This window comes from Cataglyphis hispanica, chromosome 8 (genome assembly GCF_021464435.1).
Source record: "Cataglyphis hispanica isolate Lineage 1 chromosome 8, ULB_Chis1_1.0, whole genome shotgun sequence".
Classification (NCBI taxonomy): domain Eukaryota; kingdom Metazoa; phylum Arthropoda; class Insecta; order Hymenoptera; family Formicidae; genus Cataglyphis; species Cataglyphis hispanica.
Window position 1 is genome coordinate 2,755,308 of NC_065961.1, and position 16,064 is coordinate 2,771,371.

General features: G+C 34.4%; 1 protein-coding gene across 1 annotated transcript in view; it reads right to left on the reverse strand.

Annotated features, from left to right (window-relative positions):
• LOC126851379 (amyloid beta A4 precursor protein-binding family B member 1-interacting protein) overlaps positions 1 to 16,064 on the reverse strand; it is a 116,188-nt gene that overhangs the window by 71,000 nt on the left and 29,124 nt on the right. Inside the window, exon 2 of the mRNA XM_050595288.1 lies at positions 8,026 to 8,149. Coding sequence (XP_050451245.1) covers positions 8,026 to 8,124 — 99 coding nt within the window. The 5' untranslated portion in view covers positions 8,125 to 8,149. The remainder of the gene's footprint in view (positions 1 to 8,025; positions 8,150 to 16,064) is intronic.

Here is a 16,064-nt window from a genome sequence, read left to right on the forward strand (position 1 = left end):
TGTGTCTACAGACAAGAAATTTTGTATGTGTTCTAAGAGTGTAAAAATTTAATAATTAATATTATATAATGTTTTAATAATTAATATTTGATACGTTTGAATAACGCGTATGATTATCGTGATGTGTTTTTGCAAGAAACGAAATAATTCACTCACATATTCCATGGCAAAAGTAGAGTTCGTTCACACAAACACGAGCCTCGTATGCCTGCGAAGCCTGTCCTCGATTTTTTTTTTATTTCTTCCCCTTCGCGGTCTTCTCTTCGCTCCTCCGACGAGGCTACACGCCGTTCAAATCTCGGTCTTCGTCGAGGGGGAGGCGATTGCTTAACGACGCCAACCACCTGCCCAAAAGAGGAACACGTGCTGCTACTACGAGGCAGCTGCAACTCACAGGACGACGGATATACGCGCCAGGATGAAGCTTAAGCGAGGTGCTGAGAGCGGAAGGCGCGCCAGGCGGATGTGTTTCTTCCTATATCGTCATCTTAAGTCTTGGTTAATAATAATTTTATGCATTTTCCGACTTAAAAAAAAAAACTTATCTCGAATTACGAGATGAAATATTTTCCAATTATATTCTGTACCGTCTCTCTTTCTCTCTTTTATTACTTTGAATAACATACGAGCGAGATATTAACCTAACATGACATACAATTAGCAATATATTTTTTTTTTTAAATAATTGTTTGTACAACAAAATGTTATTGCAAGCAATAATATTTTTAAATTAAATTATATTGCGATGTTTTTATTTCGTTTATCATTACAAGCAATTTGGCTAATACATGTAATAAAAATTCATTGCTTATCCCGTGTCTATTAATTTTTTTTTTTTTTTTTAGTGAAAAGCACTGGATTTCTAAACGAGGAATATATATCATAGAATCACCCGGTGAAGAAATGAAATTTATTCATCCACACGGAAAATGTTGCGTCAAAGATAGTATCTCGCATCGCTCGAGATTGATCTGACAGAAGATTAAAGACTAGTGCAACAGATGGCAAGCAGGACGCGTGGCTAAATCCATCGTAGGATTTTTGTATTCCCAGTCCTCTTACCTTCACCCAAGATGTGAGAGAGAAAGAACGAAAATTAATTTTGATACTATCTCGATATTTCGACTATGCGTATTGTTGATAAAGTATAATATACTCAAAAATTATTATTTTATTATATTTTTAATTAATTTTTTCATAATATATTCATAATATAATATCAGCATAACTAAATAGTTTTACTATAATATTATATATATTTTTTATATTAAATATTTCTCTTTTAATATTTTAAATATATATAGTATTTATATATAAAACATAAATAATTCTTTGTGTTTGAGGATTTGTTCTATTTTTTCTGTATTTTCGAAGTAATTTGAAAATTTTCAATATTTATTTACCGCATTATCTTTATCGATACTTGTAAAATATTATTAAAAATATAATTTTTGAATCGGCGATATATTTTCTTATCGCACAAAAAATCCACCACGCAATGCGCAAATACACACGCTCTTTTCATGCCATTTTCACGATAAGAGTTTTTTCTTATTGCCTTGCAGTTGACGAGCAGCGTTGATAACGGTTCGTCTGACCCCGAGAGAGAAAGCAACGAAAACAGAGGCTCCGTGAAAAGACGCGGAAATGAGGATCGTTTTACGGCATACAAGGGTAGGTGAGTGAGAAGAAGGTCGGTCAAGCTGCACAGCTGCCCTTAGGCACGTGCAGCGCTCTGCTACCTGAGCGATTCTCTTGCATTTCCAGCTCTCTTCGAGCTACCTGAAGAGAGGGCAAATCGACAAACTAGTTTCCTCAATACAAAAGAAAAGCGTAAGTGATATACACTCCGTACTGAGTCGATTGAATGAGTAATTTATCATTGTCATTCGGTTTTTCTATTTTTAGAAGAAAGAATACATGTTCAATAGAGAAAACTTGGCAATGCATCTTACAAAATGCATCCTAAATATGTTTTACTATAATTTCTGTAATAAACGAATAAAAACAAGAAATTTTTATGACTTATACGACGTTTGAAAGCTCTTGTTCAATTTATCATCAATTAAAGAATATTCAATCATAAAGTGAGCAAGTGAGTCTGTATAAATACATATATTGTCTATGTATAAAAATACAAAATTCATCTTTTTCGATTAAAATTATTCTACATAGACTGAAAGAGATCGAATAAAAGAAGTTTAATGATAATATTTTTCTTCATTGAAAAAAGAGAAATATCTTTCCTCATCTTATCTATTTCAATAATTGGCAATTTTCTAAGAGAACACTCCAAGATGATATTCTAAGCGAATCTAGTAAAGAATCGAGAATATTTTTCCGTCTTCTTTCGTCACTAATTTGATAAGATCAATGGATGTTGATTTTGTGGAAAATTACTCTCGAATCGATCCTAATAAGATAGCATATTCTATATCGTACGATGAAGGCCGAAGAGCAGCACCGAGATCAAGAGGTCTAATTTTCTTCCAGGCGATATTTAAACTATATTACTTCTCAAGAGTCATAATTGCGATCAAGGGTCATCGCTGATAGGTTTGTACAATTTGAAATTGGCGATAATTCCGTGGACGCTCGTAAATATCCGCGATTGATAATTCAATGATGAGCCTTTATCTTCTTAAATCGACGATTTTGTGCGAGCTTAATCCCTCACCCCATAATTGGTGGGCAATTATTAGGATCTTGAAATTATTATTTAATTATTAATTATAGGAGAAAAAAATGACAATCGATAACAAATGTTAATTAAATAAAATTTACTAAAAAAAAAAAATATTTATTAATAATAGTACGTATATTATGATGTTCCTACGACTTTATGATATAAGTAAAATTTGATTAAAAATTTCTTTCGATCGATAAAATCCGATGACTAACAAGTACCGGATATAGCAATATTATGAAACAAAGACTCCTATTGGCTTCGATTGCCATTAAGAATGTTACAAAGTCCCGACGTAAATGCGGATACTACGAGGCCCGCATGTTAATAGCCACCGGAAACTCTTAACCATTTGTCTATTTTGTCGCAGACATGGCTCCGCTGTTAACTCCAATTTGTTTTCATTATACAAACGATCAAATGGTATAATGAACGATTTAACCCTCTTGAAGCGTTATTTATAAAGACATGTAGCTTCATCATATTGTATACTGTTAACTCAATAATTACAAATTTTAAATAGTTTCGGTAGAATTGTAAGAGCTAAAAATCAAATAAAATAGTAGAGATACAAGTGGTTTAGGAAACTCAATTTTCCGTATAAAAAGATGAAAATATACATAGTCTGAATCTTAACGCTGGAATTAATTATAAAAGGATCTATATAGAATCTACTAATAGAGATCTACTGATTTTATCAAACGTGTAAATCTAAAATAATAGACAAATAACACGATAAAGAAAAAGAATTATAAAATTCTGTGAAAATTCATACAGAGACAATGTGAGAAAAAATAAGAAATTTGAAATAAGAAGAAATTTAAAGTCAATCTCATGCATGAAGTGATATTTTATCCTCTCTGCTTTTTGAGATATCAGCTCCGCACGTGTTCCAACTATGGAACCATCAGAACAGAGAGATATATAGGGTGTTAAGGTTGCAATCTGCATTATCAGAGTCGAAGCAAGAAACTTTCTGCTGTCGGTAAAATGCAGCTGCAGTAAAGAAACTGCAATCTAAAGGATGAACTCTCCTCAGAAGAACTAGATGACGTAATATTTGCAATCGTTAAACACAAATAATTAAAAAAAAATTTTTTTAAGACACACGATATTTTCGAAAATTTTGTTACACAATCTCGTAATTCTACGTTACATTTCAGAAATTTATTACTTAAAAAAAAAAAAATTAAGCGAAATCTTCAAGCGTATAATGTTGAGAGATAAATGTATTTTTAAAACTGAAAACATTCATTTTGACAGAAATAATTTTTATGTTATTAATAATTCGCAAAACAATTATTTCTGTCGCATATCAATATTTTTGAGTCATAGTCAAAGTATCGTGGAATTAAAATTTGAAAGAAACGCATTGAAATATTTTTTTATACAAGAAAAAAAAAAAAAAACCAATTAGCCATCTCCAGCGGAAAATGCCCACAATCTGTTTCGCGAGAATCCACGACAAGTGTAAGATGGGAGAACAATTACGGCGTGCGCCTTCTGAGAAAAGCCATTATGCAATTCAGCAGAGCGTAGTAGTAATTTCATATATGTGACACGAAACGCCCGGTTCTGGGGTGGAATGTCACTCTGCAAATTGGATGGCACCTTGATGCGTTACGATACATTCGCGATACGCGAATCATTCGCGGCGCGCGTTCCGCGTCTCGGGATGATAATCAGAACCGTGACGCCATAATTATCGCAAATAATCCGCAAAAGTACGGCGAAGATAACGAAAAATATATGCTTCCTCGTACGAGAGCCGTATTTTACAAGATATATCCTTCGCGTCCAACGACGTAATCTGATTTCTAATTTAAGCTCATGTAATTTAATGCGATATATATTTTAATTTCTAAACTCAACATTTATTTCCATTCAATTACTTTTACAATAAAATTATTAGCCTCGAAAATGACAAAATAACTACATATGTTTTATCTACTAATCTCTTTAATTAAAAACACGCTCAGTCATTCGCTTTATCCCTCTATTTCATATCAGTATGAAAGTCAGAATACACCACAATATTATATGTGTTAATTCAAAATTTTTTCAGATTAATTTCTATCCGCGTTGAAGATGTTTGCCTAAAAAATGCTCCAAGAAAGTAATAGCGACCTGTGCGTCTGACTAATAATATTTCGCAAGATGTTTCAGCGCTCTGTTTCAACGTTCTCTCGAATGTTCTGTAGCCACGTAGGGGTCAGCGACCACAGTGCAACGTTATCCGTTGCCAGGCTATCGATCTGTACACGGGCGCCTTGACCGACCTCCGATGCATCACTACCAAGTGCAAGTGCAAAAGCTCCCTTTTTCCCCTCTCCTTTTTCCTCTTCCTCTCTTTTTCTCGCCGCTCGCGTTACATCCGAGAGCGCTCGCGAAATAAAAACGACAGGAGAAGAAAGCAACAGTATATCGAGAGAAAAAGAGCTCCAGCAGTTACTTGCGAATCGTAAAACACGCGAGTTTTATGCGCGATTCGTCAGAATTTCATATCTCATGCACCGATAAAAATGATTACTCATCTCTGGAATGAGTGTTCGACGATCACGTGATCGCGAGTGACAGCCAAGTTGATCGGTTGAAAAACTTGCGGAAATATTAGACGCGTAAAATCCGCGCAAATCATTCTAATCTTTTTATTACTTTAAGCTACGTTCTCTTCTCTCATAAAAAAAGACATTCAAAAACATTAAATCTTGAACCATGTACAATTTTTAAGCGTAACACAAATATCTTTCTTTCATTCGGTAAAAAAAGAGAGTTATTCGACGATATTTTTTTAATCGATTACTTATCTCACTGCATCCAGCCAACCGGCTAGATTTTAACTTCGTTCTTTTGCAAAGTAAGTATCGCGTGATGGTAGGGCAATGACATCAATTGCCCGGCTATCGATTTGCCGAACCTTAGTCGCGACGAAGAATGCAAAGCGGATATGCTCGCGCACTTCTGGCTACTCATCCATCTTTTACTGACTAGACTCGATTCTCGAGTATCCATTCGCCGTACCTTCGTTGAAGAAGGTTCAAGGTTACTCGCGAGTTTCACTTTCAACCAGTACTTTTACTCCTCGATCGAGCATCGCGTCCGCAATCAAATCAAGCTCGCAGCTTGACAGTTAAAATTCATCGGGAATTAGATACTTTAAATATGACCTGTTATATATCAGGAACTAATCTATTTTTGAATCACACTAAATTAAGTTAGTTAAGTAGACGTGTCACGGTGATAAGACTGATAATGAGAGTTTAAACTGTGTTCATTAAGAATATCGTCGAGGATATTACGGGATATTCGTCGACCCAAATTGGATTCAGATTTAAAATAGATAAAAGATCATTAAATATTTAAATATTAAGCGATATATCGTCATATTTAAAAATTTGACATTTCTTTAAAATTCTGAACATATGAGCTTCTTCGGAAGATATATTCGTCTGTATGCAAAATAGAAAATACTCAACTCTAGAGTATCTCTTTGTAAAAAAATCACCGGCGTACAAGTCGACAATGCTAAAATTCTTAAAGCGGCGACGAGTGACGAAGATCTGTTCCAAGTTCTTAAAAATCTCGTTATAGTAAATAATGAAGGGAAAAAAAGCAATATCTTGCGGTTGCGCGCCTTAATCTAAAAATTTCTATCGTTCCGACGAAGCTAGCCGGAAACTTGCACAAAGTAGAAGACTCGAACTTTTATCCGCACGAATCTAATGATAAAAGGGGAGTAGTGGAACTTTTCCTAACGACGTTCCACGAATTGTTCGGTATAATCGTGCCTGCAGCACGCTCAAAGTTGCTAACACAACCAACGCCAACGTAACAGAGAAGCTGGGACACGATTATCCGCGATTTAATAAAATTAGAGACGACCGCACGAGTCTCTAGGCAGGAAGCGCTAAAAGCACTCGGCAGGAACGACCGTTCATCTACTTCGGCTAAAGGCTTTTCCACTGGACAAAGTTCGCATCGCGTAATCACTCAGACTCGCCAATTGCCAACAATTCTGTAATTTCGCAGTCGCTTTTTCTGCAAATCGCTAAGATAACCGGAAAGATAAATGAATAATAAATCTATTTTCCGAATCAACTCGGAAAGCTTTGTTAAAGATAAATTTAACACGATTGCTTGTTGAAAATCTTATGATAAAATTTTTAAATGTACATAAAATATTGTAATAAAATTATCATTATTGCAAATATTTAATTGTATCCAATTGTCATACATGTAATATTGATAATATATTTTTTTTTAATTATTAATAATATTTAAAAAAAAAAACGAGAAATATTTTATATTTATATGAGAATTAAATATATATAATTATACAATTATACAATAATTGTAAGAAATTTATTCAATATAATTAATTAATATTTCTCGATACATACGATAATTAAATTTATAAAATAATCTATACGAGTCTCGTGTTACTCTACGTTGCGTTAAGTAATTACCCACTTATATTCATCGCAGAATGTGATGACTTTAAGTCCCAGATACATTGAAGTACAGTACGTGCGCGCTTTTCAAGGAAGTGAACTCGCATCAGTGGCTTCTCATGCGAGCTACTAGGCGAATCATTTATACCGCGCGCCAATTGACACCAATTGAGAAGCGCGTACTCTTAGAGAGGCAGTTTGTCAGCGTTCATTGGATCGCCTCGTCTTTCAAATTAATCAGATCGAAATTTCATGTAGTGAAATAGATTAATGAAAGAACGTTATATAGCAAATTTGTATTAATCTATATAACATATTTTGCTTATATTCGCATCACCTATAAATTATATCCAAGAAATATTATATCTTTATATCTTGGAATATTAGTTTATTTTGTGTTAATATAGAAATGATAATTAATCGTCGCAGCCTAATTATATGTAAATGTCATGTTTACACAACTAAGGTCGTTCCTCTCCATATGCTATTCACGATTAATTACAGTTACGTACGTCATAATATTTGCAATAGTCCTTAGCTATACTGTCTATGTGAGTATTATTTATAATTGACAGTATTATTAGCGCGTGGCGCGATATGTAAAGTTATTTATAAAACTATTTGAAATTAATTTTTTATTTTTTTATTTACTTAATTGATATTATTAATTTAATTGAATAACCCTGCTAGGAGTTTGCGTTTTATGATATGTATCTAATTCCTGTTTTTAGATAACCGTTTCTCGTTAGATAATTTTTCTTTAGTTAAAAACATGACGTCTATTTAATATAATATCTACGATTGTTTCACAAAGCGTTTACACGTTGTTAACGAAGGTGGTTCTTGACCGTAAAATGGCTAACAATGCGAGGAAAAATATAAACTCACCACAGTCAGGCTGTCCAACTCGCCTAGCCACTCGTTTAGAAGCTGCTCAGGATCTGTCTCGTTATCGCTGTCTTCGGCTTCTTCCTCGTATCGTTCCATAGTAAATGAACCACTCGTCGAATCTCTGCACAGAAAGTTTAGATTTCGTTAAATATTTTCTCGAGATTTTTTTATACGATATTTTAAACATACAAAAAAAAAAATCGAGAATATATATTCGAGATTTCTCTTCAACGCGAATCATTCAACGAAACACACTATGTGAGTTTGAAATTAAACGCGATCTCAAAATGTCGCTCTGCAGCAATTAAAACGTTGGCAAAAAATTCAACAAAAAAATAGGGGCAAATAAATTTCGATTACTTTTATTGAATTTATTTTATGGAACATCCGAAAAAAATCTTAATAAAATTTAGAAAATTTATTTTTCTCAACTGTGATGTTCAATATATGACATAAAAATATATACCGCAATAATTTTGCATTTACACCGTGCGTGAGTATGTCATCGACAAATATGTACCGTCTACGTAAAGCAGCTTTGTTACGCTCGAGGGTAACTTGCGGTTAGCAGCTGCGATGGCATGGAGAAACGTTGACGAAACGTTTAGAGTATTAGTGGTAAAGTACGTGTGTGTGTGTGTGTGTGTCGCGAGCCTTGGCCCGAAATTCCCATTAGTGGAACCGCGGAGCTGTGATCATAGAAACGCGAGCGGCCTAATGTCGCTTTGTCATAATTCCTTTTCATTAACTCGTATAATTGGACACGTAAAATGGCTCGTGTTAAACTGAAACGCTTCGTTGTGATTAATTGACGCGTGTTTATACGATTATTGTCTTACTTAAATTCGGTAAATCGTATCTTACTAGGTATGACATAATAAAATACAACTAAATATAAGAAATTGTACATTGATTAAGTATGTAATAAAATTTAAAAAAAAAAACTGGATTAAATGTATTTTTTTTTTGTAAAATGTAAAAAAAGAATAAAATATATGTATAGACAAATGTAATATTTCGTAATCGTTTGGAAATATAATTTCGAGATTAATAATAACTTCTGAAAATATATTTACCACCATTAACTGCTGCAGCAAAATCAAATGCGTTTTATTCCAATTAACAGCCGGACTATTTTCCGCGAAAGTTGATGTAGGTCTATATACGCGAAACGAGATAAGGTAAAAGCGCATGCACATTACAGAATTAAAAAAACGTTGTTAAATATCGAGAATTAAGTCGCAGTTACAAATGGCGCTAATGAGACGTTAGATTAATTTGTCGCGCCCGTATTGCGGTCAAGTGCACACGACGCCATTAAGCGGTAATGAAAATTAAATTGATGTTGGATTGTCTCCAGAGAAATTAAATATCTCGTGCTCGTTGCATTTCGCTTCCTCATTTGCGCTCTTTCGGACGAAACGCAGCCTTGATGATTGCGGCATAAATCGGTCTTTTCTGCAACGATTGCAGATACATGCATTTCGTCTGGAAATCGTTAATTTCATTCTCGTTAGACAAATTTGCAATCCGCTTCAACAATTGATTATTTCGATACCGTCACGCTGCAACGATGCAACTGTTTCCTTCACCGTCTCTCGTCGAAGGACCTTCAAGCCAGATCAGCTCGCATGCTTCTATGATTAGTTTCAATCGTAGATCTATGACTAAATTAATTTATTTAAAAAAATTCTCGTGTTTCTATTCTACAGAATTCTACAGAAACATCAAAAATTTTACAAATATATGCTTGAATAGTCATTTATGTTAGTTGTCGGATAATATTAATTAATAAATTTAAAATTGTAAATTTAAATTTTTACGCCTAGATTGAATATATATATATATATATAAAGAGCTATTACCTTATTTTTCACAAATTTAATTTTAAATAAAATAATATTTTCAACTTTATTTCTTATGCGATTGAAAGAAAACTTTTTGCAATGATACGTGCAGGTCGCGGTTTTTAAATCGTCGGACACCCGCACGTTGTGCGTGCTCGAGCTAAATTATGCGTTGCAGGACGCGACTTTGCGTAAACGCACGCCATGCCATGCCACGTTGCAAGGTGCGGTCGCAATCGTCGCGCGGGGAGAAATAACATTGCATTCCATCGGAGGGAGCGCAAAATTGTAAACGCACTAATTGCGGACGGGGCGGACGAGCAAAAGAAAAAAAAAAAGAGAGAGAGAGAGAGAGAGAGAAACGGGTTTACTGAGTGCGCTGGCTGGACGAGGTGTCCTTGCAAGGATTTTACCGCGATGTGGCGCAATAGAGCGAGTATGTATGCGGGACGAAAAATTTATGCGATGTTAGACGTTGCTACTTTCTTGCCATCAGAACAGGCGCCCTCGTGCCGGATAGAATGTCGTACACTTCACGCTTCCTGGATTGCTTCATGTCTTTTTATTCCCGATATATATAAACGTATAAGTGATATATGTTTATAAAACCTCCTCTTTTTATGAAACATGATATAATTGATGATTTTATACACGTATATACACGCATATATATATATATATATATATATATATATATATATATATATATTTATATATTATATATTAAATCATCAAATATAGTATCTTCCAAATTACAGAATATTCTGTGCATTGTAAAGTGAAATCAAAGAGCCAAGAAAATAATAAAATAAAGTTGATGGAACGATATCTGCCTATAGCGCCATGGTACGTGTGCATGAAACATAGACTGAGATATCGATTGCTCGATTAATAATGCAACGAGCAGACAAAGCTCTCCTGCTTCTCCAACAGCGGCGACATAACCGATGTTGCAGAGAGCTAGACGACTTACAAATTCTCTCTCTCTCTTTCAAGCCGAAGAAACGGGTTTCTACATCGATAACGAGAATGCCTCTTCGTTCTACTACATACGTACGTTCATCCTTCAATGCACACGCGAGCGTAGTAATCGATCGCGCCATAGTAGTAAACGGCTTTATTTAGACTCTGATAAAGGAGACTCCAATGCAACGAGCACTTTCTCTGTCTTTTTTATCACCGACGTGCGCGATATTCCGCGGAAAAATTCTGTTACAAATCGATAGGATGTCTATGATTGATCGATTCAGGTGAAAGAGATAATCAATCCTCAAAGTCCCTTTGAGCTGACTAGATAAAACCGTGTTATCAACAAGATATCACCGCGACGCTTGTCAGCTGTACCACTGCCAGCTTTCGACTCGAGAAGTGTTTATCGTCGAATTAGCGATATCTTCTCGCCCGTGCCAAGCTCATAGCGGATGAGTTACCAGAGAATCGAGGATACTCGAGATATCACAAGGATCAACATGAGGGACGGGCTTCTTGAAGAAAGCGCCTCGAGGATTACACCGAGGCACGAGGAAGCAACGAGAAGGAATGGAAGGGATCGTCGTCGAATCGATATTTCGGATATGCGATGAAGCGTATAGCAAGACCCGATGCGACACGGAAATGGTATCGGTATTTTGATCAAGTTAAGAGATATTCCGACTGATATCGTGAAATACTGGCGACACAGCCAATATCAGTTTGAAGGTAACAAGAACGGAAACATAATATAACAAATTCATTTTTATAAGACGCGTTGCTTTCCTTTAGTTCTCTTTAATTCAAATTTTATATAAAAATGTATATGTATAAGATATGAATTTTGTATCTTATTATTTTCAATATTATATAATAATAATAATTAAATATAATAATTTTATAAATATTATACTAATTATAATACTTATAAATTAGCATAATTAAATATTACATAATATATTACATAATAATATATTTGTTTTGATTTATAATAATCGGAAATAGAATAAAATTTTATAAAGGTGAACTGGGATAACACAGTTGTTTCTTACGCGGCATTTGATTAAGATTATTTATAGAATTTAATTATCGCGTCCTACGACTTTTAGAAGCTTGTGTGTATTATTTTACGTAAAATTAAAGTGTAATATAGTGAGAGAAACGAGAAGAAATGTTTGCCGGAAGCGCTTTGCTGTCACGGCAATGGCGGAAGTCTCTCGGGAAGGATGCACGCCGTCTTTCCTCGAGTCTTATCTCCTCTTTCACATAGAATTCTCTCCGTGCAACGCCCCGATTCGATCGATCCTCACCTTCTAGCGTTCAGATCCGCCTTGCGGAACAGAAGCCTGCCCCCCGCCGCAAAGAAATTCCGCGGACATCAGGAAACGAGGGTCGGAGAAACTCGGAATGATGGATTCAACGGATCTTCGCGAGTGCTCGAGGGGGTGTCCGATGATTCACATGCATACGAAAACGACTCGGAGAAATCTTTTCTTGCTGACTTAAAAATTCCACGACGTGGATATGCAAAGACGGATTCAAAAATTAAAACAGCGATATACATGCACCGAAAATTCCTTCACCTTTAAATACCATCAGATACCTTAGAGTTAGAGACTGAGTTTCAAATCGAAATTCAATTAAAGTTTATTAAACAGAAAATAAATTTTTTTTGTCTAATGTCTACGTGTTAGATTTGCTAAGATATCCATCGCGCATGATTTTTCATCACTCAAATACATTTTTATATTACTATGTTTTTTAATGATCGATGAATTTGTGATCTCAAATTAATCGAAGTTACTCATTTGTATTTGTCATTGTCATTTATTATTTTCCCCGGTCACTTTGAAGATTTTTCGAAACTTGGCAGGTGCCATCAATCGTGAAATAAAAATATCGACGGCGCTCTATCGGCGTGTCGCAATCAATAGTCGCGTAGCTCCGGAATAGAGGAATTGTAAATGTCAGTTATGTCGCACTGAATTATTCACTGACAATTCTTTTATATTGTCGTAGAAACCATTTCTTTTCTTTTCTTCAAAATTCTATTTGACCGAGTAGAATGTATATAGCGGGTTCGCAGACGATGCACTATGGACAGCGACGAATGGTGTCGCTCGATAAGCAACCATCGTTGCCCATGGCGATGCTAAATAATACCTCACCTGGTTTCGTAGCCACCTCTCCAAGGAGCTCTACCATCGTCGGTGGAGCGATTAAAGACAATTTGTGCGGAGCGACCCTCGGATTGTTTCGGCACGCGAGACACGCGCCCGGAAATAGATATTGAACCTTCCGGATTGCTGCACGGCCCGATTCGCAAGGGACGCGTTATTTGTCGTAATTAACAAATAACAATGACAAAATTGTCGATATTCATTTGATTGATATTTATTGCGAATAAAATATTCTTGATGATAATTTTAAACACGATAAATAATATCTATTAAAATATGTTTTAATCTTTTAATTCCAGTCTTTCTATGATATACACACGTACCAATAAATTGCAAAGCGTCCTTGAGATTTTTTGTTACGTTAATTAATTTTTCAAATTAATCTACAGTTTTTGCTTTCTTTATTATTCTCTTATAATATTAATACATACATTATATATATATATACAATAATTAATAAATTTTATTATTATTTATCAATTACTGCATACAATAACTAAATAATTTATTTGCCAGAACCAACGATATAATATCGAGTAGGAAATTTTAATATTTCAATCAAAATGATAACATTTTCCTATCAATCTTTTTACTAAAAAAAAAGATCTTTTTCTCCTTTATTAGCTTTTTAATTCTGTCGGAAACTATGCTCTCTTCGATGTTGCGTGGCACATGTGCTACTTTTTCTAATAATCCCATATCATATCTTTTTGAGACATCCTGTATAAGAATATTAACGATAGACAATGACGGCATCTATAATAATACAATAACATCATCTCGTATAAGCAACCAGTCCTGGACAAGCAGGATTTTACGTATGCAGAAGAAAAGATTCCGGTCTGTTAATCCAATGGACAATGTTGATATTTGAATTACAAATGCGCGACGCATACTATTTGACTAGGACGTATCTTCTTGTGAAGATCGCCACGACAAAGATATACAGCCTTTCAAAAATTATGTATTAACAATGTTCGGAAATGTTGCCCTTAATTATTCACGAAGTAATTATCAAACGTTAATAATAATAATAATAATAATAATATTGTTACGTCCGCACGCAATATATAACACATATACAAAGGAGAGGAAAACAAGCGAAAACTGTAAATTAATTTTTGACAAATTAATAGCGCTTTGAAAATTAATAACGTACCGGATCAACTCATGAAAATATAACATTATATATACATACATTATATATAACATATTATACATAAATTACATGTACATATAATTATTACATAACCGTTTCTATTCTAAAAAGATTGAATTTAAAAGAGAAATAAAATCAGCTAAGCATCAATTAATTTTAACTTTAATCGACAAAGTTAAATAAATTTTATTTGCGGTTCGCGTGCGTGTTATTCCGGTCGTTCTCTGCGTTCTTTCTCATCGTCTCGTTTCGACGCACTCCATATTCGTTCCACGCCGACTCGTTTCGCTCTTCTTCCTTTTGTGGCGCCGCGTTACGCACTTTCGCGATTCTTCTTCTCGACAGGAGAGGACGATCCCGAAAGAGAAAAAGCTTCCCTGAACTCGACGATAAGAGTAGGATAGTGAGATGAAGTGAAAGAAGGAATTGTGGAAACAAAGGGACGGAACAACAGACAACGATTCACGGAAGTACAACAAAATGAACGTTTGAATAAAAGGAAAAAAAAATCATATTGATCTCTATCTCATGTGTTTTGTTTTTACTTCTATATGATTGCAATATTGAAAATTTAACAGCAATCAATTTATCTTACGATGAATATAAATTTTAAATCATTCTTCCATGAAATATCGCAATAAAAAAATTATAACAGCTATAGTTTTTTTAATAATAAAATATACACTGCATATTATATGCATGCATAATAAAAATAGAATATTATATGCGCGCATAATATTCTTCAATTATAAAACTGTATATAACAGATATTACTTTATTTGTTTCTTAATCCAAGAATGTTAAGCAAATCTTTTTACTGATTTTTGACAGTGATTGTTTAAGTTTACGTTAAAAAAAAATTTGCGATGCCGAGCTTCTTCGGCGCGAAACTCTCACGACTTCCCTGACCATCGATCAAAATTCTCATCGATATTTCCTCGACGACCGCGATGTAGGGTTGCTTTTGTGTGTATATGCTTTGGCAAGCGCGCAAGGCACGACTCATTCATATTTCCCCATGTTAATAAGTCAGCGGGTATCTGTGGCTGATCGGAGAATCGGCATGAATGCCAGGACTGTTCTACATCGCGCGTTCCGGTTCGTCAAACGATGACGTCGAATAGCGGCGCGTCATGTTTGCCCTCATGCTGCGCTGCAAGTGCACTCTCGCAAAATACAACCCATACGATACATATCCGGTTTCGGATATCGACTGCGTACTCTCATCTTTTCCTTTAGTTTGTGTTTATCATATTATTTATCATACTTTTATTGAATCATTATTATAATTTTAGTAAAATTATAAATATTAAAAGATATAGTTTATATTTATTATATTCTTTATATATATAATATTTAAAAATTCAACTAAAATTATAAATATTTTAATACAAATATAAATTATATATATACGTATATAAATATTCTTTATAATTATAGACGAATAGATTTATAGTGGATAATCCTGTATATAAATAAAATGTGAAAATTCAACTATCCAGATCTAATCTATCTAATATACGAAATTAAACAGAAAATTAATTCCAAAGTATATAAAATATATCTAAATATGTATATATAGAAATAAAATTTTTAAATAAAATAGACACTTTGCATTTTATATTCGTCTTGTAGCCACACAATAAAAATATTCTGGACTTCAATGCGGTCATCTCGGAATCATCGGACTAATAAATAGATCTCGCTCTTCGTGATTCATCCGAAAAATAATCTAGTCAGGCGCCCGCTGGGCGTTTCCTGGAAAAATCACAACATTGGCAGCAGACTTTTCAACTATACTTAAGCGCCGATCTGGAATAAGGCACACGCGTTATTTCGACGAAGAACGAATCACGGATCCGACCTATACTAAGAAAAGTA